The sequence below is a fragment of the Amblyomma mixtum genome, chromosome 6 (assembly GCF_055824585.1).
Source record: "Amblyomma mixtum isolate Tamu chromosome 6, ASM5582458v1, whole genome shotgun sequence".
Classification (NCBI taxonomy): domain Eukaryota; kingdom Metazoa; phylum Arthropoda; class Arachnida; order Ixodida; family Ixodidae; genus Amblyomma; species Amblyomma mixtum.
In genome coordinates this window covers 61,059,709-61,082,914 of record NC_143017.1, presented here as the reverse complement: position 1 = coordinate 61,082,914, position 23,206 = coordinate 61,059,709, and the positions used below count along the sequence as shown (strand labels likewise).

The following is a 23,206-nucleotide window of genomic DNA, read 5'->3' as shown; positions in this document are numbered from 1 at the left end:
AAATTTTCCAGCGTTGGAGTAAGGACATAGTGATGCACCTCTTTTAAATGAAAAAGTAAAGAAAAATGCATACAAGAAAGGAACTTAGCAAACTGAGCCCTGCACAGAAGCTAGTTGAATACATCGACAAGAAAACTGCCTCAGAGAACATGTCGTGATGTTTTCTTAGATCTGACGATCATCAGTTTGCTAGCCCAACAAACAGCACGCTTTTGAAGGACTTCTGTCTCAGCTAGTTGGTGTGACATACTGGAAAGCAACAGCCAATGAGCGGACGCCACGCAGGAAGGAACGCACACATACAAGGCTGACTAACAACTGAGCTTTTATTCAAGCGAACGAGAGCATATATAGTGAAATGAGGGGGAGGGGTAAGACAGAGGAAGGTATGTTGCGCAACGGTGGGTGAACAGAAGTAGTCCCGTCAGTATTCACTCACCGTTGTGCAACATACCTTCCCATCTGTTACCCCCTGCCCCTCATCTCACTACATATGTGCTCGTTCGATTGAATAAAAGCTTACTTAATAGTCGGCCTCGTCTGTGCGTGTTCCTTCCTGCGTGGCGTCCGTTCATTGGCTGTTGTTTTCCCAGCTCGTTTTTGCCTAATTCTACCGCATTGTTAGTCATTCATAATGTAAACCACAAGTATCCACAGTAGTTACGTCGCAAAGACTTGAAACGCAGGAGGCTATCTAGTTTTCGGAAGCCATCTTTCTTCTAATACTTCTTGCGCATTACCTTGAAAACATATGCTCACGGAAATGCCGAATCGTCCCATTATATAAATAGCTATTGCGAGATGCAGCCATTGAGCAAACTTTCTTTGTTGCCGAATGACAAAGTAAACGCCTGAGATGAAAGTAAATGTACACATATTCTTCATCCTTTTCCTCTGCTTCCTTATCGCTGCACCAAAAGCCTACCCGCACTTTTTTATTGAATATCCAAACAGGAATGCTACCCCGTTCAGGAAACGAAGAAATGGTGCTGCAAAGTTGAAGCACAAAGCGAAGAGGCATTCCTCTGAAACACGGGCATACGTGGGTTGTCGCGCAGCAAAGACGCGTGGGCGCGCGGTGCTCTTAATCATTACCTTACTTTCTGCGGTTGTTTTTGTTATCTCCGGATCGCGGCGCAGTTCACGACGCGCACTAATAAACACGGCCTGCCTCCGGAAAAACCACGCCGACGTTGTCCAATCTTGCAAAGTGAAGCTCCAAGGACGCCATGTCGTGTCGACAACGCCTAAACATGACTTTTTTGTCAGAAGGCAAGCCGCGCGGCAGGTCGTGAAATAAAGCAAGTATGATGCGGGCCGCGCTGTAATGATAGGGCGCTCGTCGGTGTGTGTAGGAACTTCGCTCTCGCCTGTCGGGGGTTCGTCACAGGCGGCGTCACGAAGAGACAGGGCTACACGCGCGCGCGTCTGCGACAGTACTAAAGCGTAATTAATTTATAATTACGCATGTTACCAGGGAGATCCTGATTGAAGCGAAAAGACGCCGCAGCGACTGGCACGCTTGTTATTACTTGCGACGAACTCTGTTGATGGTCGCCACGGCAACGTGTCGGTGCGATAGGGCAAGGCATGAAGGTATAGGCTGGTCTCCTATGACGAAAGGCAAAAATTAGGGCAAAGTGGGAGACATAGAGAGCTCATTGCATTGTAATAGCATCTTCTTCAGCACACATGTGCCTTTGTTGTTGCGATAAAATATTGACTTCAACGAGGGGCCTAAATTAAGCCTCCCCCTCTGCACGGCCCCTTACGAAAAATCTTTGGTAATGTCGCATGCGTTGTGGTCGGTAAGCACGCATCGCTTTTGAAGCATTGCCTTTAATAGGCGTGGGTGCGCTGCTGTATGTTGACACATACGATGTACGCTTATCATAAAAAGAAAGCAAAGTATCGCTCACTGCACCGAAACCCCTCACTTTGTTTTCGTTGCGTGATTAGAGCAGCGACATAAAAAATATCTCTGCCATATTAGCAACCTCGACTCTGTGAAGATTTTGCAACTTGAAAGTATCATCGCTTGTTAATACAGCAACTGTATTAGGTTAGAGTTAGCAACGAATGCGTGTATGATACCCTCCTACTATATCTGCTACAACTGGAACTACGATCTGCGGTCTACAGTAAACACAATATGCCTTAAGAAGGCGCTGCTGTTGGAAGCTGATACGAGCGAATGTATCAGGTTCAATATTCTACCATTTGTGTAATGGGAGTCACTGAGGGGATGAAGAAATCATTTGAAGCATGGTTCTATACTGCTTTATCAAAAGACCTCCACTGGCCTCATACAGGTCTCCAGGATATTTATATCAGGTATGAGGCAAGGAAAACTGTCTTCCCATTGCGAAGCGATGGCTGCTCGCTGCCTCCGTTGCTCAGCCACTCACTAAGACGCGACTGTTACAGGCAAAGGAATTTGACAAATGTGGTGAACACCTTCTCAGCTTTGGTGCCATGGAGAATGTTCTTGACTCCAAAAACTCTCAAACAGCGACTACTTGCTGGTATTGCGACTATCAGATATTCCGGCAGTCTGTTGGCATGTTACCGAGGTTTCGCATCTCGGCGTATTTTGTCACGGTTGTCCATGAGTAATTCAACTGAATGGCACTGTTTGGTAGCTGAATTAGCACATGTTGGCGATTAAAGAAACCGCGGATTCTGGTACAGCACGTGAGACAAAAACATACAAACGCAAGCAATCCAGTGCTTTCTCTCTGCTTTTTTTCCTCTCGGCACGGGTACTGCCGCAATTTCCGCTTCTCTAAAACGCAACTGCGACCGGCACATGCCAGTGTTCAGACATGTACTTTACGACCGCGCAAGTGCTGCTGCGTTATTTAACCGAGAACGAAACTGTAACATGGCAGGGTGAAACGAGCTCGAAAATATTGACTGTGGTTTAGCTCTGGTTAAACCAGCAGTGACGTGATAGCTACAGCTAGCCGAGTGGAACTCGCTCAGTCGAACTGCAAAGTCACTCTTTCGCCGCTCCGTTTCTCTGCGCATACCTTCTTCATCTTCGTCCCTGGACGTGGATTCACACTCTCATTCCCACTCTGCCCCGCCCCCCCCCCCCCCCCCCCATTCCTCCCCCACTCTGTTGCGCCGGAGCGCCGCGCCGCCGGCAGCTGCTCCGCACCACGTGACCAACCATGTGACCAGCCACGGCGCCGCCACGCTGAAGGCTCCAAATGCTAGCGTAATGTAGGCGCGCGGCGCGAACACGACACCGATTTCACAAAGCATACTGCGCATGCGCGCGTTTACCGGAAGTAGCCAGCCGCCATCTTGGCTGTAGTCCTTCGTGGCGTCGTCTGCACGACAGCCTACATTACTTTGCGCCTTGAATGGCATTATACCCGGCCGCAGCAGCTTTCCGCCGTTTCGTTTATTGTGTTGAGCTCTATAAAGGAAACAGAGGCTCCACGGCGGAGTTTCGAGGGGTGCAATGCTAATCGCGGTAGGAGCAGCGCAGAGAGGGTGGTCAGTTGCCGCATGAGGTGGAGTGGCCGCGGTGGCGACGCTGCGTTTGTTCCTCGAACCTTGCTTTGGAAAATGCTGCAGGTGGCGATAAAAACGCGCTTGACGGCCGCTTTCGTTAATTTTGTCAGCAGAACATTTGAACGCATAGCGATGCACGTGATTTAATTAACGTCTTCAGACAGTATTTACATATTTGCCACCTCATTTTGCTGTTTCAGTATTCGCTGTATTCATCTAGGCATTCGCTATAGACGTGTCACACAGCGTTTGTTGCCTTTATTTTTTCATCATAGCCTTTGATCAAAACCGGCCATGCGATTGTTTTTTCTTATTCACGTAAACACATACATGTATTTACGACGTGCTCGGCGGGTCACCAGCAGGAAAGGTGAGCGATTCGAGCGAGCTATGCTGTTTTTCTAAATGAAGATGTGACAAATGCTTGTGTTCAGTACAAAATGAGAAAAGGAGAAGCCAATCGGGGAGCTTTTGAGTACGCCTAATTAGGGTTTAGTGGATTTTAATTTCGTGACGTATAGTTTTATTTTCATTATTGATACACTAATTACTTTTTTTATTTAGGTTAATATAATCTTCTGCCAGGGCGTCTCCCGTACGACTCACTTTCGCTATTTTCTTAGTACGAGTCTGAACAGGTTGACTGATTGGTAAACACTAGATGGCCTTTTTTATCCAAAACAACGGACAAAATGTGGGTGATATCCCGGCATAAATGGCATGTGGCTGTTACTGGACTACCATGTATACTCAACGACCAGTGAGCAACAAAACGTTGGAAATTATTCCACATTTCGACAGTTTTATAGCCCGCTTTCTCATTCCGTGAAATAGAGAAAGCATTATCGCTAGTATGGGAGCTCGAGACATCAGGAGTGAATACGTACATCAAGCTAACATTGTGGATTCCTGAATATAACAATAAATCTAGCACACTTGTTGCCTTACAACCTTGCACCGGTCAGAAATCGCTGCAAAGAAGGCTTGACGATGCAGCACGAAGACAAATCCGATTGCCTTCTTTTTAACAATTTAGGGGACTGCCTTAAAGCTGAGAGCCGCGTAAAGGGCATTTAATACAGTTCAGAACTTGAAAATTTGCTATTTGTCATTGTCCGCTGATCAACAGGGACAGTACGGCTAAATGTGCTGAACAGCACTTCTTCAGCTGTCTCTCGTGAACAGCTTCTATGCAATGTCTTGGCTACTTTTTCTCTTCTAGAAAACGGAAAATCCGGGACGCTCTGCTTCGCACAGTTGTCGGAGCTCACGACACTCCTCAGGTGAACGCACTTGTCCCGCAAATACAGCATTCACGCAGAGAAACACCGCGTGGCGACGCAAACAGGGCTGCTTCTCGCGCGTGCGCCACGCACCGCGCTGACGCGGCCGCCGGCCGGAGTACCACAACTCCCAGAGTGCATCGCGGCGGCGGTGGCGTAGCGCAACTGCTTGTGAAATCGGTCTATTCACGAGGCGAGCGGCGTCTGCTCCGCCGTCGGCGCAGCGTTGAGGCGAGCGGCGCATACACCTGCTCCGGGCTATGACGTCATTTCGCGCATGCGCACAGCTGGCGGAGCGGTGGTGCCACGGCTCAGTCACGCTGACCTCGCGAAGCGGCTGGCTTAGTGTACCTATCGCTACAACACGTTTTCACCTCCTCCAGCCCTCCTCATTCGACTGAGTAGAACAACTGTGGCACGTAAACATGGCTTTCGTGTTGATAACGTATAGTGTCAAAAGACAGCCAGAATAAGTGAAGCGCTTCGTTTTGAGTGCTCGTTCCTTCGATGCAGTTTGTAACAGCTGCGAAAATTTTTGCAGCGGTTGAGTGTTACCTATGGTGGAAGTAAGGTAATAGATTTTAAAGGTTTGAAGTAAAGAGCGTTTTGCTGCTCGAAATACTTGCACAAAATGTGACATTCAGTTCCTATGGATTAATGCTTTTGTTCAAGCATTAGCGCGACATCCTCTGTATTGCAGGTTTCGGAGACTTTCTCCTTAGGACTAAGAGCACCATCATCCAGTAGTTTCAGTAGTGGTCATTTAAGCGGTACTTGCTGTATACAATCACCCAGTGCAGCGAACAAAATAAAGATAAGATTTTCTTTGTTTTCAATGGCGAATATTGCGCCAAAATTATTTGTTTAGCTGTGTATTGGAATACTAGTTAGCAGTAGCAACTTAGACAAGTAAACATTTGGGATCTTCAGTAATACTCTAACCCATGAAAGAGCAGCGCGCAGAGACAAAACGCTGCCTTAATTTCAGTGCCGAAACGTCAGTGCGAACAAAGTGTTCCTAAGCGCACACATAAAGTATTTGCCTTTCATGGCATTAAAATATGGTCAAATAATAAGATGAATTTACAATAAGCGCGTTTACTTCGTAGCTATAAATCGTGTACACGAGCACCGTGCCAACTTTTACTCGAAGTGTATGCAGCTAGAATTTGGGGAACTAGTAGATCGTTTCAGACTTTCTTTTAAATCGAAAAAATGGCACACTTGTTTGTGCTGTGTACACCTTTTACTTTACTGGCATTGTTAATAATAGCCCGGCCATGTAGCGTCATAAAATTAACCACTCTGAAAAGGGCCTCAATCCCCAAATGCGTTAAGAATTGCTTTAGGGGAAGTCCACGATTCTTGGATATCAAGTTTAATTCGATGTCCAAGAATTGTGGACATCAGTTTTAATTTTGAGGCGACTGCCAAATATTCAAAGATACCGTTATAGATATCAGGAAGGTGCCTTGTTGTCCTTTTTCCCCATGTGTAGCAAAATATATCTTTTAAAGTTTGCCCCTCGCTCGCATGAAGTAGTTGAGGCTATGATTGAAATTGAATAGGAAACATTTTTGGCGATAGTAAAAACTGCAAGCCCCCGGAGGGAAGATCTGCCGATTTATTCATAGTTATATATACTTGAATGCTTCGCTATGTGAAAAAATTCCGTTCATAAATAACTTCGTGTTGAAAAATGCGCTTGTCTAGAATTTTTGACGATGGATATGTTAAATGTGACGTAAACTTCCCTCGCGAAGTGTTTCTGGGTACAGATATCTTCAAACTGATTTCAACTTCCCCGTGAAGTAATTGAATTCATTAGCTGGTTAAAATAAAGCAAATGTTTCTGCTAGACCTTAAGCGCGGCATCAAACTCTTCCAAGGATACTGGCCTGAGTTTCTAACTGTTTACACTCCTCCGCTATTGTACTCATCTATATATGGGCGGACATACTAGTGTCATGGCTAGGCGGGCAAGATCAGCACTACACATGCAAACACATGCATTGGAGCTAATATACAAGATAGCACGGGTCGTATAAAACAATGTCCCACAAAAGCCAACCTAGGCTAGCGTGTGGCAATAACAACAGCTTTTTTGACGTCGAAATCATTCACAGCGCCAAGAGAAACTAACAGATGCAAAAGAGAGAGAGAGAAAGGACACGCACCCTGGGCGTCGAGTATCCAAAAGGCAGGCGTGCCGACGCCCACCTGGTTGACCGCGGCGCACGAGTAGTTTCCTTGTGTGGCCGTGGTCACGGGTTCGGTGACCAGCGTCGCCCCGGTCACGTTCAGGGGCACGCCCCCGTGCTCCCAGCGGAAGGCGGTGCTGGGCGGCAGGCCCGTGTCGTTCACGTGGCAGCGCATCGTCACACGCTGTCCCTTCAGCGGAGGGAGCGAGCCGCTTTCGGGCACCAGCACCGCCGCGCCCGGAGGGTCTGCGGGAAAGAAAACACGACGCGCACGAGTGAGGCAGACGGGCTGTAAAAACAGAAAATGTGCCTAGGGAAGTTGGCAGTCGGCGCTAGCTGTACCGAAGTATTCTAGACTTAGGGTTAGCGTTGGGGGAACGTTCTGTGCTGGTGTGTTACTTCTCGGCGCAGTTGCGTTGCCTTCTATTGGCATTGCCTGCATAATACTGCCTGTAATTTCATCGCCATAGCATTTAGCATGCAGGCAAGCAGTGCAGAAGTCACTGTTCGGAAGTAAATGAAGAGCCTTAGAGAACAGCCTCCGTCAACTTGCTCGAACTTAACAGGGTTAGCCTGCATTTCACAGCACTACACAGTCCAGAAAAAACTACGACGATTCTTTGCTCTACATGTGACTCAATATTTCGAATGGCAGCCATTGCCTAACGTATTTTACGTCTTATCAAAAGTGTCCATGCGTTTGTGCGTGCGCGCGTGTGTGTGTGCGTCTGTGTGTGTGAGCGTGCGTGTTTGTAGCGTGCGCGTGCGCGTGTGTGAGCGTGCGTGTTTGTAGCGTGCGCGTGCGCGTGTGTGTGTGTTTGTAGCGTGCGTGTGTGCGCGTGCGTGTGCGCGTGCGTGTGTGTGTGTGTGTGTGTGTGTGTGTGTGTGTGTGTGTGTGTGTGTGTGTGTGTGTGTGTGTGTGTGTGTGTGTGTGTGTGTGTGTGTGCGTGCGTGCGTGCGTGCGTGCGTGCGTGTATGTGTGCGGGCGCGAGTCCTTACTCGTGCCGTCCGGGACCATCCCTATGCCCGTGCCTGCTATGGAAAACGACAGCAATTAAGATTTCCCGCTCAGGCTTAAGTCTCTAAAACCGGATGTCATCATGCACAAAACAGTAAGAGTGACGCAATGTACAGCCTTTAGTGTAGTGGGAGCCATTTTTGTCAAGGCTGAGTGGAAGTACGCTAATACTGCGGGAGATCGGTTGGTACCCTGGTAATTGTAGGCCCGTGTGTGCATAGGTGAAAATGTGATAACTAACCCTTTTAAACGGCAAATAACGACTACATAATGATTATCTACATCCCCTCCTGAATGAACAACGCAAGCTCGAAGATTCACCAGTTTTCTCAGTGTTGGTGCCAGGCAGGATTGTAGCTTGCATGCTCGCCTGAGCTCATTAAAGCCTCTGGCCTGGAATGCTATTTCATGAACAATCAATCACCTTTTCTTTTATGAGTGTGTTGCCTGACCGCGAAGTTCCTCACAGCGCATGAATATATCTTTGAAAGAGTTAAAAATAGAGATCATTTTGAACGCCCGTCTTTGATCTGCAAACGATACCTGATGCACACACGTTTCACTAACGCCATTATAGACTGGGCGGGAACAGCTCTTGAATGCACTTCAATGACACTTCTGGGCAAAACCGGGCGCGGGAAACGCCTGACTGTTTGAAGTCTGTTGAGCGGATTTTGAGGCAGTTTTAGGCTTACTACGACGAGCTCGATTGAGGCAGGCAGCTGCCTCTGACTTCGCCGGCAGATGAGAGAGATTGCAGTCACATCAGAGGCATCGTTTAGCATAGTTCCCATGAAGTCATACTTCAGCATAAAAGGCTCTTTACTGGCTGATGCGATACGGGCACAGATTTATTGGCGGCTTCGTGCCAGAGGATTAATGGTTTCATACGCGAACACTCGACCTGAAAGCGGGAAAAACTGATGCCATATATAGGTTCATTAGGGAATTAAGAGTGTGCCAACGAAAAATGTTGTTTTCTGCACTCATCTACAACCATGAATGAGAGAGCGCTGGAAGGATTGAATCGTACATTTGGCCACCTGTATACATTGAATGAAGTGCAGCGCCTTCTTTATGCCTAGCACTAAGCTGACGTCATTAACGGGAAGGCTACACAATGAATCTGAAAGTTTATTTACCATTAAGTATGCTATCACCAAAGAATGGGGTACGTTCTTCAACATATTTAGCATCCGAATCTCATAATCGTTCAGTACTAGCACTACTCTTCAATGCTTCAAGAAAAGCCGATACTATTATACCTCTATTGTTATAAGTTACGAAGAAGGCTTCGGGGGCAGCGCTTGATTCAATGCTTCCAGCACTTTAAATGGCGCCTTATTAAGGTGACACTGCCTCGTTTCCCAGTTTTTTTTGTTTTGTCTTCAAGAAGGCGCCATTAACGTAGCTTCTACAATGCCGCCATTAGTGTGCTTTTCTTAATCCATTTTCTTCTTTCTCTCAGGCGCATAAGATAAACAAATTTTCTGGCTCGATCAAAGAAGCGAAACTAATATGAAAAGAATGTAATGTCGCGATGAAAAAACGGGGACAAGTGCGCTCATCCACTTCGCAGAGCGAAAAACATTGTAGCTTTGACGCGGTTGTTCAAAGTAGAGCGGCTTCAATTTAAATGGAGTTTACTTTTACCATTACGAACAGCTTCTGTGACACTAAGTAGTCGCTGCGCTTGTGCGGGAGACAGCAGGCTTCATATTGATGAGATTATTTTTTCTTCAGTGTTTCTTGAAAAATATATATAGCTAAGTTTTGTTCGCATATCTAGGCCGTTGAAGCGAATTTTAAGAAGCAAGGCAAGATTTTTCTTTTTGTGGTCTTTTTCCACCTGGTTTTTTAGCCACTTGTCTTGATAAGCAAATTTTAGGGTCCCCGAGGTCTCGAGATTTTTAAAGTTAATGACGACTGCTTTTCAGACTCTTAATACAGAGGGGGCTTACATAGCTTACAGCTTTCAATATTTCTCTTTTCGTCCCGTGTTGAGTTCTTTGCAGCATGCAATACATTTTATAAGTGTTTTGCAGTTGTGTTAGGAAATTGTTATTTGTTATAAGTAAGCTTCGAAACGCGCTTCCGTAGAGTACTGAGCCATTCGTCAATTAAAACATTAACAAATTCGCGCTGCTGAGTGTAACTAGCACGGCTATTTAAATATCATTGCTTTGCCACTGCTTCTCCACAACTTCTTCTGTGAAGCTGTAATTCAATTAACTTGCGTAAAACAATCAGGTCATCCACAGGCACTGCGCATTCAAAGGAACCTTGCAGTAAACGCTGACTTGGTAATGAAGACCTGGTGGTGACGTCATTGTCACAATGACGCGCTAGATCCCAGGTGCACAAGGGCGCTCAGCCAAGAAGGGCCATAAGTGCTTAAGAGTTTCTTCGAAGCGCTTTTTCATCGATGATACTTTCGTCATATGACAACAAAATTTCGCAGGACTGGATGAAAGCAGCGCGGAGAGCACTGCTTTCATTTCTGAATTGAAGAAGACTTTTCCCGGTTTAAAATGAACAACTCCCGCCTCTATAATAACGCGATATCGGTGATTGCGTGTTTCCTTTATCTCTGCGGAGAAAATCCTCAGTTTTAATAAAATTTCAAAGGGCCCGGTGTAAAGATTTCACATACTTCAATGTCAGGTGTTGTCAGATGTGAAAGTTCGCATGCACTGTCTCAGCTGGTTAGATATAGCCAAGCAGAGCGCTAACCAGCAAAATCAGCATTGCTCTCTGGACTTACATAGCTAGCTGCTTTAATTTTGAAGCTGATACTACCGGACCACGTACACTCGAACCCGCTGGGAGGCAGCATATCAAGGCGTGGCAGAACTACGACTAGGCACAGGGTCGATGCATTGTGAGTTAGGAACCGGGCTTGTGAGATGAGGCGTGTGAGGTTTCACCCCATTAGGAATTCTAAGAAAGTTTATATTTTTGGGCGACTTCACATTATAGGTAGAACACCGTACAATGGTTCGTCAAACTTGACCCTCCGAGAATGTTTTGAGAACAAGCAAAAAAAAACGTTGCTCAAGACATACGGCAACGAAAATTTTTTTTTTTTTCTGTCTCCTTGCCGGACCTCAAATATTTAACCCCGGCCTCTTGGATACAGAGTGAAAGAAAGAGAATGATACGACCTATACTAGAACCAGGACAAAGGCTCAAGTTGTAGCACTGGTAAACAAAGGCAAAACAGAAAGAACATTAAAAATCCGGATCGAAGCTGTCTAAACTGATCCGGCTGGCCTTCGAGCCAATGAAAAAAAAAACACAACAGCGCAAGCCGAAAACAATATCGGGGTCTCGGCGAGCAGCGAAATTGAATAAGGAGCACCGGTACACGATATAGCCGCGGATAAGAACCACGGCCTTTAGCCCAGGAGAAAGAGGGGGAGGCCCGGGGCAACGAGTCCCCGAAGAGCGCTCGCGTCAGCAGCGGCAGCGGCGACAGTGGCCCGAGCGACAGCGGTTGACAGCCGCGCACACCAAGTGCGGTGTTGAGCAAAGTTTTGGGGAATGTCCGAAATTCGCCACCGCGACACAAACGAGCGGGCTCAATTGTCGGTCCAGGCGAACGCCACCGCCTCCGCTCTCCCTCGTCAACTTCCGCTCCTGGCTCCTTCCTTGCCTCCCTTTCCACCCTCGCTTCGGTGGACGGCGGAAAGAATGAAAGAAGGAAGACGAGGAGGAAAAGAGAAAAAAGAGGGCCACGCGTCGCCAAAGGAAAGCAGTGGTCCAAACCAAGCGCTCACGCGTTTGGCGCGCGGTGGTGGCGAGCGCGCCAGCGAAGCGGCTTCGGCTGTGACGGCTGCCGCAGTCGATAAAGCACACATCGATGTCTCCGCTGGCGGACACGGCGTGTTCGCGCTCCGGCGAGCTTCGATCGATGGCCAACATCCACCCTTCATTCCTTTGCATCCCCAGCCCTTGCTACTGCTGCTGCCTCCTCTCCTTCTCCTTGCCTTCCTTCTCCTCCCCTTTCCTGTCCTCCTCTCGGCAGCCACCCAAGCCTGATGCTCACCGTTCCAGATTCCTTCTTCCCGTGCCTCCGCTCGTGCTGCCCGTCGGATCACTTATTATTTTGTTCAGCCCCCCCCCCCCCCCCCCCCCCCCCCCATCCCTTAGCGTTTTCATATACGTTGTCACACAAGCCGCCGCCGCCGCTGCTGCTGCTTAGTTTTCATTTTCTTTTCTCTCTTCCTTTCTCTCTCTTTCTCTCTCTTTTCAGCCTCTCCTCGTTCCCGAGAAGTAGATGTTTACCAGTGCGTGAAGTGTGAGCGTCAAATTTTCTTGCTCCGATTTCTTTCTGGGCTTCATGAAGTTTAAGCGTTTTTTTTTTCGTTTTTTAATATGCGTCGAGTTGGAAGCGCGAATGTGAAGCGTGAACGCTGACGCTGCGCTACTTCTCCCCCCCCCCCCCCCCCCTTCCCTTCTGCCCATTCCTTTTCCTCCCGTACATGGGCATGCATGCGTATGTCCGAGCACGCGCTCTTGCGTTTCTTTACATTCCGCTTCGCCCTAAGCTCGTGCGTTCGGCTCAGAGGCAAGAGACGGGGTTAATGCTCCCATTTTAAAGTCAAGCCCAGACGTTCGCGGTGCGCGCGAAACAGCTGGGGTATATGTCGGGGACATGCTTTTCGCGCCACGTTTCCCCGAGAATTCAGGCCATTCCTTAGAGCATTCGAGCTCTACCGTCATCAGGAACACTAAAAGGCGAAATGAATGCAGACATCTCCACAGAAAAGCAAGTCTTAGTGTAAAAGGCAGTAAACACATACACATAACAAGGCAGGCAGAAGCATGCCATTTATATGTGTTGGGAGAGCTTGAACTGAATGTTAAACACTGTGAAAAAGTTAAATAAATTATGGTTTACGTAATGGTCAGTATAGGAAAGTTTTGAGAAATCTTTACTCGGGTGTACCTTAATCACTACAGTAGTATGCGACTCAGTAAGCGCTAAAAGCGCGTGAACTCTCCGAGCTCATTACGACAGCGTAAACGTATACTGCAATGAAAAGTAGCGGGGCCTACCAAGCAGAAGAATATGAGCCCAGTTATGCAGCCTAAAAAGAGAAAGCACGACTGAGTCATGTGTAGGTTGCAACAGTTATGCAGCCTAGGGGGTAGGGCACGTATCCGAACCATTTAGTGCATCGAGCAGCGCCATTGCAACTCCTGTCGACGGGGGCTGCGCAATCGTTTACTTTACCGCATGTATCTCGCTTTTATTTTTGCATGTCTCGCAATCTCCTAAAAAAAAGCACGAACTAGAGCAGCAGCTTAGCGCGAAGTAGCCCGCATCTTGCACGCAAAAAAATAATAGCAGTAATAAGCTGGTGCCAATTAGCGGAGTGCTTTCATCTCTCAAGATGTTGCGTCACCGTCGTGTGCACGCAAGAGCAGCTCTTCTTCGCTGCCTTATCGTGCTAAGTGTTCCGAAGAAGCCTGCAGAGCAGCCGTACTTTGTTCCCCTTACTGCCCCTTACACGCACATTTAGCCCGGCTAATTTTTTTCGTCTTTCCCGCACATATCCTCATTAACCTCTCAAGTTCAGGCATGTACCGCCGTATTCGAAGGCCGTTACGCCACCTTCACACTGGATTATTCCCAGGACATGATACTACTTGCTACACCTTCTTTCTCTCTCTTTCTTGCCCGATTTTTCTTTTCGTTCTCTCCCCCGCGTTCTCTCATTGGCGCGGTAAGTTACAGCGCTCACGTGCCGAGGGCGCCGCAACGCGACCAGAGGACGTTTTTTGCGTGAACACGTTACGGCCAATAAAACAGGGCTTTCCCCTGTGCGCCGCTGCGCGTCTCGCATAAATGTCACAACTGTACGATTTTTACAGCCGCGCAAAAAGAACAAACGGCCGCGACTCGCGAGCCGCGAAACCGGGCGCCACCGTCGTGGCGACCGCCGCTGTGGGCGCAATAACATGTAGCTTATCGCAAAGTGCACCCACGGCGCGAGCAGCGCACTCGGTGTGTCGCTAGTATGTGCAGCGCTCGCTGGCCGCTCGGGAATCACACGAAATAAAGCCGGCCAAGTACACGAGCATCGCGCAAAAGTACGAAACGACAAAGCGACAGTCGGACGCCGTCGATTCCACTGGGAAGCCTTTCCTTTCCTTTTACTGCGTTGTTTTCGTCGCAATCCAATCATAACACGAAAACGGCCGGACACTTCCCCGAACTGCGTCGCCTTCTTCAAAGTGCGGGGGCTGTGGAGGCGATGGCTGGTGAGAAGGAGGACGGATAAGTAAAAACGAAAACAGAAAAGAATGACCGATAGCGAGTGATGTCGACATCGCCAATGTCCGGCTATATAGCGGGGCTGCGGTGGTCAATGCGCGCACACCAGACGTAAAGCCAGTTCTCGCCACGCCGCCCGCGGGCCTGAAAGGCACGTCTCTAGCGTCCGCTGGTCAGCCGAAAGGTTGCCTAACGCGAACAGTAATCAATACCGCACCGCGCCTACATATCGCCCCTTCTGCTGGTCACTCCTTGTTACTTCTGCTCCTTTTTTTGTTGCTGTGTTGTCCGGCAAGCCATCCTTTTTATGCGCAATATATTGCGCTGAGCCATAGGCACTGGCTTTCGTTGACTCGGTGCCTTTTATCGGAGCTGCCCGCCAGAAAATGTGCATTCTTTTTTTGTTTGCAAGAGCTATGAAATTCAACAAGCTTAACCACATCCCATTTTCTTATCGACTGGCATTGTCCTTGTTTTTCTTGGCCTGTGTCTGATAAAAAAAAAAATAAATCATGAAAGCGTTTGCGCAATATGTGTTTTTATATACAGAAAGTTTCGAGTGGTCGCCTTTGTGATCAATAGCTGTATAAATAATGACCAAAAGAAGAGCTGTAGACAGCGACCCAGACCAGGGAGTGACATCAGCGGGAGGTAGCAGCATCTTTCGAAAGAGCTGTTGTGCATGGTGGCTTGCATGCGCAACCTTTATCTCGGTTCTTGTGTAGCCTTCTTCAAGGTCGCCGTTCGTCAGCATGATGCAATAATCCCTTTAGGCCACTAGCACTATTCTTGTTTATTGGAAAGGGCTACAATTTGTACCCCTATTCTTTAAAAGGCGAATAGGCATCACTAAAATCTGCGCGAAAGTACGCGCCGTGGGCACTCAAAACTTTTCGAAAGCTCTGCAGTTTTGGCGGGTGAACGACTATGTTTCCTTGATTATTGCTCATTGCCCATATTACTTCTGCGGTGATAGCTACCAAAATCATGAATTATCCACAAAAATAATGTGTGGTTTGTTAAGCACAGTAAAACACTCCGAAGATGGGCACTACACGTGTCAACCTCACTTATAAAAAAAAAATCTGGCTTAATCCTTGTCAGTTAATTGAAAATTGTGAGTCTGTAACAACAATTCCAAATGTTACACCACTGTTTTACAAGTCTTAAACATTTTTGACAGTAATGTAAGGAATATCCAGTAGGTAGCGAAAGGGTACAGATTAAAATACACCACCGTGGTGGGATTGTGAAGAAGGCTGCCCCACTTGAGATATGCACCAACGAAGAAGAAGGTTGTGCTATTAGATTTCCGAAACTTCGAAGTTAAAGAAAAATTAATCCTGGTCCAGGGTTCTAACCCGGGACCATCGCTTCACCGGAGCGGTCACTCTACCAAGAAAAGTTACCGCTCTACCGAAGCCCCTCACCGGGGCTTTGGTAGAGCGACTGCTCCGGTGAAGCGGTGGTCCTGGCTTACAACCCCGGACCGGGACGAATTTTTCTTTAACTGCGAAGTTTCTGTGAAAGCTGCATAGGTTTACTTTAAAGCCTTATGGCTGCGTCCAGGTGGACGTCAATGAGTAATTACTCCCTTATTACAAATCTACTCCAACTTGGGGGTTTCCCCTAAACATTTCACCTATTAGATTTCCGATAAGTGAAAGTGGAAAACCTATTCATTCATGATATAATGAAAGATAACTTCGATCTTGTATATATGTCACAGCAGCAGGTTTGCGAGTCAAGTATAAAATTCACTAGTGGTGCGACATCTCTGATCGAAGCCCGTCACCGAGGTCAGGCCCTTAGAGGTGTGACACCGGAGAACATTGTAGCTGTCGAAACGTCAATAGAGGAAAATGTTCCAGTGACTAAGCATGAAATACCGACAGCTGTTGTCTGCAGCCATGAGTTAGAATATTAGGTTATACATTACCCTCAAGGTTCGGTTAAACTACACACAGATACCCCAGCAAGCAGAAGATTGGACAGCCATCGCCATAGTTCAGTCGGTAGAGCACCGGTCACGAAATTTAAAAGTCGTAGGTTCGGATCCCACCAGTGGTACGTGTTTGTTTTAAGAGAGGCTTCTGTAGGCGTGTGACATGTGGCGTGTTCGCAGGTAGTAGCATAGCGAAACTCCACCCGCCACTACGAGAGCGCAGGAATGGGCAACCGGGATGGAGTTGCTGGCGTAACACGTTCTTCCTTCAGTAAACTCTTTTCCGGATAGGATGGTCTAGCCCGCGTATGTTCTTCCCCCTTGTTCCCCTTTCGCAAGCTGAACTTAGCCACTTAAGCAACCAATACTGGGTCAGTGGCAGATAATAGTTTACGCGCACTCACACATGATGATGAGGGACTTCGGCTGCGACATCGGGCTCCACCCGGCGTCGTTCTTGGCCTCGCAACTGTAGTTGCCCGTGGTGGAACGCCGCAGCTGCTCGAGCAGGAGGTCGGGTTCCTTGGTCTCGTTGACCAGCTGGCCGTCCCGGTACCAGCGAACTCGGCGCAGCTGCTGTGGGTTGCCGGACTCGGCCTCACAGCGAAGCAGCACGGGCCCTTCACCCAGCGCCACCACCGATGGGTTCACCCACACGCTCACCAGGGGGGTGTCTGCGAATGCAGGGAGCACGCGGAGCGATCATGGGGGATGGCACACGAAGTGGGAGTCTCATCATCATCATCATCAGCCTGACTACTCCCACTGCAAAGCAAAGACCTCTCCCATGTCTCTCCAATTTTCCATTTCTTTTGCCAGCTGCGGCCATCGCATCCCGGGGGAGTCTAAGCTACCTAAACTAAAATTTGAAAAAATGGCAGAGAAAAATAAAAAAAGTAGGCGAAACAAAGAAAACGGAAAAGAAAGCAACGAAGAAGGAATTGGGGAAAGAAGGGCGAAGAAAAAGAAATTAATTACGTTAGATCGATTGTTGATGAATCAGTGTGTGAATCTATCAGAGAGATTCTTTGTTCCTGGAGCCTCGTTAAAAACTCTATAGTTTGCATAGATTGCTTTTTAGCCGTGTAGTACGCTACTTGACATGCCTGTGAAGCTTTAGACCTCTGTAGGCTGTGGAGAAAGTTCATCCTTATTTTTGAGGATCTATTAGCCTATCTAGGTGCCGCAGGAGCTCTCCAATACGGCTCAAAAGGAAACCCTTTGTACCGAACACTTTGCAACAATGGTGTACAAGCTTGATGTGAGGTGAAACAAATAGCCTAATTTGTTTGTTCGATAGATAAGAAATGCTTGCCGAGTGCCACAAGCGAGTTTTAATCATAGTCAATCATCGTTTGCGCTCGACAATGCGTCATTGCATCATTACCGATCGCAACGCATTAACAAGAAAAGAACGCTGCACCGTAGCGGAGCCCGAGGTGACGGTATCAATGATCATACTTGAGGAGCGAGGGTATTTTCAGTCGACTGGCTACCCTATCAGCGTCGCCATGTGCTCGGACGATTTTCTTCTGGTAGCTGAGCGTGTGATGCTTGCTAAAAACAATGGAAATGTCCATACTTTGCAGTGACATGGAGTATTGATTTGTGTCATGAGCAATAAATGAACGCACATCAATCGTTGGCTGTCAGAAAGTGCCTTTTTTTCCCTCGTGTAATAAACGCGCTGCATTACATGCGCTGTGAGTGCACGTAAGCCACCTTTTAGTTTTCCGAAACAACAAAGTATCACAACGCAGTTATTTAAAGCGCGATCTTTCGAATATCAAGACTACTATACCTCGCGCTACGGGATGAACGACCAATAGGCAGTTGTGGCTAAATGTACGTACAGACTTCACGTATGTACGTAAATGTAAGAGATCTACGCGTGCGACGCGCGTTTCGTCAGGCGCGCTTTAGTCTCACGTACGTGACGTAGACTGAATGGACGCATGAAACTATTCTGGAATTTATTCTCCTATGCTTTTCCGCGCGATCTATCACCAAATATGGACACTCCTGTAGTCAATATCTTCCAAGACGAGTCTTTAAGGTAGAGCAGTGGGGCCCGTTTATGTCAGCTCGCGAAGATCCGTGCAGTCGCGCACAGTGCGGACACCGCACTGTTTGTTTTTTGCCTCTGACAAGCACACAGAGATAAAAGTCCACGCATGCAGTCCTCGAATGGTCTACATTCCCTCATATAGCGAAGCAAGTCTAAATCGCCACTTTAGGAAAAGCGAAGGCGCGGAGTTGCAGAAGCCATATTTTGCACGGTTTGGCTGCCGTCCCGTATTCGGTGCTCTCTTGTTTGTTCGATACCACGCGAAACATTCCTGCATAGTGCTATACGTGCTCACAGTGCGCGCGCAAGCTTCATGGATCCTGCGTACGTCCGTGATACCCACGCTGACCCGCTGCGTTCTGAGCATGCGCACTGCTCACCCGTAAGAGCAGCCTTTACTTATGTGAAACTAAAACTGTCTGATAAGTATGTACGGCGAAGAATCCGAGAGTCAATAGAAACAACGGCTGGTCACAAAGGGATCCTCGGTTCGATCTGCCACATTGAGGGGATCGTGGCAACTTGCTCCGGTTAGGCTTCACGCGTATTTCAGCCAGTTATGGTAGAACAACTTACTTGCATGCACTTGTTGTTTTAAGATAAAATTTGTTAGCTATGCATGCCTTCGAGCGCGGAAACTATGCTGAAGAGTGCGTTGTGTTTTATCTTGAAATTGCATCGTGCCAGATAGAGCACTAATTACACCTGTAATCTGTCTCATTTTTACGGCCTCAATTTTTTTTTTTCAAAATATTTTACTCCGTAATGAACGCACCCCCAAGACTTTGGCTCGTTATTCGTGAAAAAAAAAAAAGAAACTGCGTCCATTAAAGGGTTATATGCGGTAGAAGAAGGCAACGGTTATGGTCATAATCTTTGACCAATCAGCAAAACGGGCAGTGCAAGCATCTCAACGTAAATACGACAATCCACGTTGTGAATTATACATCGGATGGGATGTTCACTATAGGCAACGCGATAGGCATCTTTCTCACGGCATCCGCGGAGTATTAAGCGTAAGCTTTACGTTGGGATCGGAACACATGCATTGAAAAGTCGATATGAAGCTCGGACCATTGCCGGCACCTTCAGAGCCACTCTTTGATCTCTGGGGAAATAGAAGGGATCTACAACGTTTTAGCCCGTACAGCGCAGCATTTCTCTGAGCAGCATATATGCCTGTCCCTAAACGTTTGCGATCTGCGTCTAATAAGGCCTAATAAAATCAACCGTGTGATGAAAGTAAACACCGCGTGTTCTGCGTTAACTAGGAACGAAAAGATTGCTTCCATATTTGGGCTGCAGGCTAACGTACGATGCGGGGGCCTTTTACCGCCTCAGAAAAAATCACAAGCAAAGCGTTTCTTCAGTTACTTCGTCGCGAGGAGAAATTGCGCGTGGTAACATTATTCGATTTGCGATAGAATGGAGAGCTCTGCTGTATCAGAACGCCCGTGCCGCTTGGCAGTGGGAGTAGACTAGCATTCACCACTTCGCGCGACACATTTTGCTGTGCTCTGTTATTGCGTGATTGCACTGCCAATTACGATGCATTTTGCTTTACATGTTATTCATTCATTCTAGCGCTGCCGGCGTTGATGGTTAGAGACTCAAAGACAACGAAACTGTTACTGAACACAGACCTCACTTTTTAATAAGGGAGTAATTACTCATTGTCATCCACCCGAGCGCAGCCATACGGCTACAAAGGAAAGCTATACAGCTTTCTCAGAAACTTCGCAGTTAAAGAAAAATTCGTCCTGGTCCGGGGTTCGAACCCGGGACCACCGCTTCACCGGAGCAGTCGCTCTACCAATTGAGCTAACCGGGACGGCAAGCTTATGGTAGGGCGAGAGCGAATTGATCAATAACTCGAAGTGGGAACTGTGTTGGTCAAATGTTTAGGGGAATCCCCCAAGGTGGAGTAGATTTGTAATAAGGGAGTAATTACTCATTGTCATCCACCCGAGCGCAGCCATACGGCTACAAAGGAAAGCTATACAGCATTCTCAGAAACTTCGTAGTTAAAGAAAAATTCGTCCTGGTCCGGGGTTCGAACCCAGGACCACCGCTTCACCGGAGCAGTCGTTCTACCAATTGAGCTAACCAGGACGGCAAGCTCACTTTATGCGGTCAATTTTCTTTGTTTTTTCCTGTAGGTGATTTTATACCAAGCATTCAGACTTAATAGTGTACAGCGCGACAGATTTTATTTCCCTTCTATCTGAGCGAAAATTACAGCAAACGTAGCTTGTGGAAAACTGTACATCGAAGCATTAGCTGAGTCAACTGTCCTCGCAAGAAAGACGCGTTGCGCCGCCATCTCTCAAACAAATTACGCGTACCGTTATCATCTCGCGAGCGAGCACACGAGAGTGCTGGCGTACTACATGCGTCAGGCAAGGAACGAGGTCGCTTACGAACTTATCGTTAGCAAGGCGACGAAAGAGATTAGTTGGTATTGTATTGCTCTGTTGCTTGACTTTGCGTAGTGTGGACAAAGGCGCCAAGTCGACTCGTTGTCTCGTTTCGTCCTTGTCGCCACTGAGCGCATTCACGCAACACAGCCACTTAGCTTGCAAGCGAAACTTTTGATACGATCCACTCGGCTTCGTTACTGGCTTGACCAAAAACCTATGACAAGCCGCTTTTCAAACAGTATTGGTTTGGTTTGGTTTGGCTTATGAGGTTTAACGTCCCAAAGCGACTGAGGCTATGAGAGGTGCCGTAGTGAAGGGCTCCGGAAATTTCGACCACCTGGGGTTCTTTAACGTGCACTGACATCGCACAGTACACGGGCCTCTAGAATTTCTCCTCCAAAGAAATTCTAGCCGCCGCGGCCGGGATCGAACCCGCGTCTTTTGGGTCAGCAGCCGAGCACCATAACCACTGAGCCACCACGGCGGCGCAGTATTGGGACAAAGAAGCCAGGAACTACTCTCTTACCGCAAGATCTATTCTCCGCGTAAACTGTGACCTATTTCATTCTGAATACTGCACCCGTTCCTGTTACATAATCTCGTCGGCCGCCGCCATGTTTTACACTATTATAACAAAATTGCATTGAATTCTGGCATGACGTTCTCCTTTATATTCTTTGCTAACCTCTCGAAGTTTCTCTTACAAATATTTAGAGGTTTAAAGGCACCCTCATTTGCATGCATATCAGTGGTGACAGGAGCGATTACTTTAACGTCGTCTACGGTTGCGTTAGTGTACTCGTGCCGCACAAGCTTGGGTGGCTAGGTCCATACGCCTCACAAAAACAAGTACGGCAATTAAATCGGTGATCCTTAAGGCTTATATCACTCTATGCTGACCCCACCCAAGTGATATTCCATCGAGTGCTGAGTAGAAGGCGTCGTTATTGCAGCCCACGTTCAAGTACTCACAGAAGACGTCCAGGTAGACGGAGTTCGAGGCATTCCCTCGTCCGAAGGCGTTCTTGACGTGGCAGCTGTAGACGCCGGCATCTTTACGCGTCGCGTTGCGTATGAGGAGCACGGTCTTGGGCATCAGCTGCGCACGGTGCCCTCTAGGCCTGGCCGGCAGCGGCTCGCCGTTTCTGTACCAGGCCACTTCGGTCGCGTTCGGAGGGTTCGCATCATAGTGGCACGTCAGGTTGCACGAATGCCACTCGGTGACGTTCACGCCTTCGGCTGGAATCACCCGCACCGCAGGTGGATCTGCGATCGTGGAAGAGGTGCTGCTGTGGTGGACGAGCGTACAGAGGGCAAAACACATGCCTATAACAATCAAACTGTGTGTTCCGCCGCTCCCAAAGCCGCTGCGAGCAAGAAGGCAAAAAATGACGATGAAAACCTTTGAGTTTAACAGAACATGTTTACATCCAGACCATTTTTTAACCAAATCTGATCGCTAGTTATCACGTGTTAAGCCTGAAACACGCTCAGAACGTGTTCTAGACATGCGTTTTGCCCTCTGTACATGCGAGATTGATATCAGCAGCGGACGCAGTACCTTTCATGTGCTGATGACATCCAACGAAGAAGCTTTCTTGTTGAGCTTAGCAAAGCGCAATTAAAAGACAGGGACAAGAAGAAGAAGCACACAGGACAAACGCTTGTGTTGATGTCAAGCGTTTGTCATGTGTGCTTCTTCTTCTTGTCCCTGTCTTTTAATTGCGCTTTGCTAAGTTCAACATGCATTACCAACTCGCCCAACTTTCTGCATTGCTGGAAGAACCTTTCATTTGGGAAAAGAGGACATCTGAGATTGAAGTGCAGTTCCAGAAAGTGAAGCCGGCAAAAGACGCCATTCTATTATGCGCCTCCATGGGCAAAAATTTCAGGAGGCGCGGTTTTCTGGACAAAAAAAAAATCAGAAAATATTGTGATTTGGGATTGTTGGTGCAACACAATCATAATGGAAATTGCGCATAAAACACGGGAACGAAAAGAGAGACACAGACAGGGTGAGCGCTCGTCGTTTCCGCTTTTTTGCGTCCGTCTTCGTATTTTTTTCGCAATTTCTATTAAGAAAAAAAAATATTGCTACGCTCCCCAGCTGTCTATTCAGCTGGTATTCGTTTCAGACGATGCAGCATGCATGCCTCTTTATGCCAGGCTTTTCAATGAATTGGTTTCCTGAAAGCGCAAAAGTATACTTTTTTGCGCAGATTTGAATCGCCCAGAGTTTTGCCCCTTACGGTGCAGGGTCGTAAGCTTAAATAGCAAAGAACTCGGCAGTTCCAAGTATAAGTAACGCGTTGCTTCAATGCTGAGATGTTTTTTCATTGAACTAGCAATACTGATGGATGTCAAATTCCAAAAAAAAAAAAACTGCCGCATCTACGTGTTGCAGCTCACAGAATACAAAATTACGTATGCAGGCCTGCTGACGTATAGTAGGAGCCGTCAAGC

At 47.6% G+C, this 23,206-nt stretch overlaps 1 protein-coding gene across 2 annotated transcripts in view; it reads right to left on the bottom strand.

Moving 5' to 3' along the window:
• The window catches only part of LOC149339222 (B-cell receptor CD22-like), a 223,245-nt gene that overhangs the window by 46,197 nt on the left and 153,842 nt on the right, over positions 1-23,206 (bottom strand). For both annotated transcript variants that reach the window (XM_089547993.1, XM_089547994.1), the window contains exons 5-7: positions 21,716-22,009; positions 16,660-16,929; positions 6,986-7,255 (exon numbers count right to left, since the gene is read on the bottom strand). In XM_089547993.1, the coding sequence (XP_089404119.1) occupies positions 6,986-7,255; positions 16,660-16,929; positions 21,716-22,009 (834 nt within the window). The remainder of the gene's footprint in view (positions 1-6,985; positions 7,256-16,659; positions 16,930-21,715; positions 22,010-23,206) is intronic.